Source organism: Vombatus ursinus, unplaced genomic scaffold (genome assembly GCF_900497805.2).
Source record: "Vombatus ursinus unplaced genomic scaffold, bare-nosed wombat genome assembly UNPS02015016.1, whole genome shotgun sequence".
Lineage (NCBI taxonomy): Eukaryota > Metazoa > Chordata > Mammalia > Diprotodontia > Vombatidae > Vombatus > Vombatus ursinus.
Window position 1 is genome coordinate 1,271,304 of NW_020954794.1, and position 4,991 is coordinate 1,276,294.

Sequence of the window (4,991 nt, forward strand, 5' to 3'; positions counted from 1 at the left end):
TTCCTCTACATGAGTCTCTACTTAATGTGACTCCCTGGATACCTTTAAATTGGGGCATTTCCTTTATTCTTCAGCTCAATCTCTCTCTCCCTCTGTCTCTCTCTCTTTCTCACTCTCTGTCTCTCCCTCACCCCTGACTCTCTCTTAGCAGTTGATATTAAGTGACTTTCCCAGGGTCACACAGCTAGTAAGTATCTAAAGTAGATTTCACCTCAGGTCCTCCTTACTCCAGGGTCAGTACTCTAACTGCCTAGGTGCCCCAATCACTCTCACAGAGGAGTCAACAGGGGATAGCAGATAGAGAATTGGACTTGGGAGTCAGGAAGACCTGCATTCAAATCCCACCTTTGACACATCCCACAACGGGATTGCCATATGCTGGGACTGATATCATGGAAACAGACAGAAACTAGAAGGTATGAATGGGATCAGGGTGGGAGGGTTGGTGACAAAGCTGCCTGATATCCATAGAATGTTCTTTAACTTTTCAAAGCACATTTAGAATATTTCATTGGAACCTTCTACCAACCCTGTGAGGTTAGCAAAGCTAGTTACCAGTCCCCATTGAACTGATGAGAAAATCAAAGCTGAGGAAGGTTGACCTTGCTAGGATCAGAGGTCTACAACTGAAAGGTTCCTGAGAGGTCATCTAGTCCAACCGTATCATTTTACAAATGAGGAAACTGAGGTCCACTGAGAGGAAATGACTGACCTAAATTCACACAGCAGTAAATGTCAGAGATGGGATTTGAACCCAAGTTCTCTGTCTTTAGAAGATGTGCTGTTTCCCCCACCCCCACTCTACTTGCTGAAGGTCACAAAGCCCAGGGATGACCAAGTCCCTCCTTCCCAAATGGATTCCCTCGACTCTTGCTATCATCCACCAGATTTCTGAAGTCCACTTTCTGAAAGAGTTTGAGTTGTGGACTGAACTTTTGATTTCATTGGTACAGGGAACTCCCAGGGATAAAACACTTTCTTTCTGCACAGATCAGCAGCTACTCTGCCATGTTTAGTCTTAGAGCACTTATTTGTTTGCCCAAAGCCACATTGCCCATACTCCACAGAGGCAGAATTGTGGGAGATTCAGGTGAGTAAAAATTTGGAGGTTTGCTTCACCCATGATACCTGCCCTTTCCTAGGCCCAGGAAGAACCTGCCTGAATCACAAGCTGAGATACCAGGAACAAATATTCAGATGAGTTTGAGGGAAGATAAAGGACACTGCCCTCTTTCTAAGTCTATTGGAACTGGGACAGGAGCCCTTACATGCTAATGATCACAGCATCCTTTGTTAGCTTGTAAATAAAAACTACATCCTTTGTTAGCTTGTAAATAAAAACTACAGAGCATCAAATTAAAAAATACTATTTCAGACATTGAGTAATGTTGATATTAGGTAATTCATTTATAGACAACTCTTCAGAGGCAGCTAGGTTGCTCAATGGTTAGAGCACTGAGCCAGAAGTTAGGAAGACCTGAGTTCACATCTGGCCTCAAACACTCACTAACTGTGTGACCCTGGACAACTCACTTAACCTCTGTTTGCCTCAATCCAATGGAAAAGCAAATGGAAAGCCGTTCCAGTATCTGTGCCAAGAAAACCCCATACAGATTCACGAAGTCACACATAACTGAACAACAACAACTTTTATAGCAGCAAAATAATTTTGCACAAAGAGCTAAATATCTCTTAAACACTTACTCATGCATTCCTTTATACACACGACTTCACAGAGATGGCAGATGGTGAATATTAGTTCTCACATCCAGGTAACAACATGCACTGAGATCTACCCAATCATTCTCTTGGGTCAGAGCTAATGATTGCTCTGATTATACCACTTAGAAATGCTGACATGAGCTGGGTGCCTCACCAATATCTTGGTCATCAGACTCTGCACAATCATTCATGATCTGTTGAATCATACTTCAAAACACTCATAATTCAGGGAGGCAGTGAAGTGCTGGGGTGGAAGTGGGGGGAAATTTGGAGTCAGCAGGTCTGGATTCTATTTCTAACTCTTTCACAACTGTGTGAGCTAAGAGGAGACACAAGATCTCTGCATCTTCATCTCTCAAGTAAGGGGTCTCTCCCAGTTCTCCCTTTCTATGAGTCTGAACAACAATCACTCCACTTATTTCCTATGAGCCACTGCCAACATTTATTTGGCCTAAGGAAGATAGGACCCTGGATTTATAGGTGGAAGGGACCTGGGAGGCCATCGAGAGCAATCCTCTCATTTTACAGGTGAGGAAACTGAGGCCTGGGGACGTTGAGTGACTTTGCCATAATCACACAGGTAATAAATGGTACCATTAGGATTTGAACCCAGGTCCTCTGAATCCCATTTCAGTGTCTTTATCAACTATACTATGCAACCTGTTGAGGGTATGCTCTATAAAATGTATTACATATATATTTAATAATGTATTAAATGTATAAATATGTATTATATATTTAACCAAGTTCTTTCATGTTGGAATATATGCCCACCCATCTTCTAATAATCCTAACATTCTGAGGAATTCATTCAGTTCATATTCATAGACCACTGGGGACAGCATCTTTAATATTTTTTTAGAGAATTCTTCATGAACCTTGGTGCTAATGCTTTAGGTCTGAGAAACAGTCACAAAACTTCAGCACCTGGAACAGGTCTGGTCTGAAAGGGATCCTCCTCAAAGCAATTCCTGAAGATAAACATTCCCAAGTTCCACCTGGCCAAGGCTGCTAGGTCCATGTCAGCCTTCCCTCCTGTCATTAGAAACTGCTCAAATAGGTGACTGCTCCCTTGGGGAATGGGAAGGAAAATGACTGGATGGGGAGTTCAGGAGTTGAGATACTGAAAGTCTCAGTTACCCAGGATCTCTATATCAATGACTACAATGGTAGGCATATAGGTCAATTTAACTCAGTGGTATTAAATGTAAGCCCCTAGAAGGCAGGAACACAGCCTACTTATATTTCATGTCTCCCAACACAGGTACAAGATTATTATCCACGAAACTGTTTTGGAACATGTGGTATACTGTGCAAGCAGGTTTTTATTGAACTGAATCTACTTGGCCCAGTCCAATGTCAATCCCTGGGGTCAAAATAGAAGGCTATATTATTTTTTCCCACATCCTTGGTAATTGTGATGGGTTTCCCCTTCTCCACTGAACTACAGATGAACCAGCCAGGATAGGCAGCTGACTCAAAGGTAGAAATGTTGCCAGTTGCATTTCGGTAAAATACAAAAGACTTCTCTGCTTTCTGGTTACGATATAATTCCATTATGTCCCTCTCCTGAAAAGTAAGAAGAAAAAGCCCATCAGATGGGGTTATAGAATTTCTGAATTTGAGAACTGGAAAGGATCTCAATGGCCATCCAGTCCAACTGATACACAAAAGATGTCCCCACTATAATATGTGTATGTGAGTATGTATGTATGTATGTATGTATGTATGTATGTATGTGTGTGTATATATAGTATGTATGTATATATGCATGTATGTATGTATAGTCAACCTCTACTTGAAAACCTCCAAGGATTGGGAATCCATCTCCCCCTGAGGTTGTCCATCCCACTCCCAGACAACTCTAATTGTTAGGATGGGTTTGCTGATATTAAGCCTATATCTGCCTCTTTGCATCTTCTACTGGTACATCCCAGTTCTGCCCACTGAGGCCAAATGGAATGTCAAATTCTTCTTCCATGAGATACCCCTTCAAATTCTTGAAGACTGATAATGTTTCCCCCTCTGACAGGCCCAAATCTTTTTCTATCCAGGCTGAGCATGCCAGGTTCCTTCAACGAATCCTCGATGGGCAAGAATCAAGATCCTCCACCATCTTGACTGACTTCCTCTTGACATTCTTCATTTTATCAATGTTCTTTTTAAACCATAGTGCCCAAAATTGAAAACAATACTCTAGATGAGGTGAGGCAAAAGCTGAGTACAATTGGGCTTTCATCCATCTCTTCCTAGAAAGCATCCTTTTAATGTAGCCAAAGGTTGTGTTAATTGTCTCAGGATTTTTTTGTCTTTTTTGTTTGTTTTGCTGCTTTTCTCCCTGAAAATATTAATCAAATTAATCCTACCATAGGCATCTAAATTCTGTTAAACTCGGATCAGGAAGACCTGAATTCAAATCCTGCCTCAAATACTTGATAGCTAGGGGACACTAGACAAGTCACATAATCTCTGGTTGCCTCAATTTCCACATATATAAAATGTGAAAGATAATAGCTCCTACCTCACAGGGTTGTTGTCAGGATCTAATGAGATAATATTCATAAAGTGCTTTGCAAATCTTAAAGTGCTATATCAATGATAGTTATTATTATCCATCACCATTGCCTCTCAAAGGGAATGTCAGTTGACTACCCTGTTGTTGAACTCATACCTGGGACTTCCCAGACCATTACTCCCATTGCTGGCCACAATTCCCTTATGTGTGGCATCTTCCCCATTAGAAGGTAAGCTCCTTAAAGGCAAGAATTTTTCTGTTTGCAGTCTCAGTGCTGAGAACAGTGTTAGCTCATAGCAAATACTCAATGTTTTTAATTCATTCAGTTCTGAGCACCACATTTCAGTAAGAACTTTAAAAGTACAGAGTATCCAGAGAAGGGACCCCAGGATGATGAAAGATGCTAAGATCATGCCACATAAGAATAAGATGAAGTAAGTGGTGGTGTTAGCTTGAAGGAGAACAGCTCTGTGGAGGACATGATACTTTTTTTCTTATTTTTTTTCATGATATCTTTTTTCAAGAGTTAGATGGTCTTTCATGTAGAAGAAGGATTTAAATATTCTCTGCTTCATCCCAAAGGGCAGAACTAGAAGAAAGTGTGAATACAACAGCAAAGATTCGGGATTAATATAAGACAAAATAACCTAATGATTAAAGCTCTCCAAAGTGGAATCAGCTACTTTGAAAGGCAATGACAGGAAGGAAAGAAGGAAGGAAGGAAGGAAGGAAGGAAGGAAGGAAGGAAGGAAGG

The 4,991-nt window shown here is 41.0% G+C and overlaps 1 protein-coding gene across 3 annotated transcripts in view; it reads right to left on the bottom strand.

Moving 5' to 3' along the window:
- Positions 1-3,010: 3,010 nt before the first annotated feature.
- Positions 3,011-4,991, bottom strand: part of LOC114030820 (interleukin-36 alpha-like) — a 7,003-nt gene continuing 5,022 nt past the window's right edge. For 2 of the 3 annotated variants that reach the window (XM_027845726.1, XM_027845725.1), the window contains one exon: positions 3,011-3,291. In XM_027845726.1, the coding sequence (XP_027701527.1) occupies positions 3,082-3,291 (210 nt within the window). In that variant the 3' untranslated portion in view covers positions 3,011-3,081. Of the gene's footprint in view, positions 3,292-4,541; positions 4,827-4,991 lie in introns of those variants that run through there. The other variant, XM_027845727.1, reaches the window with a different exon arrangement.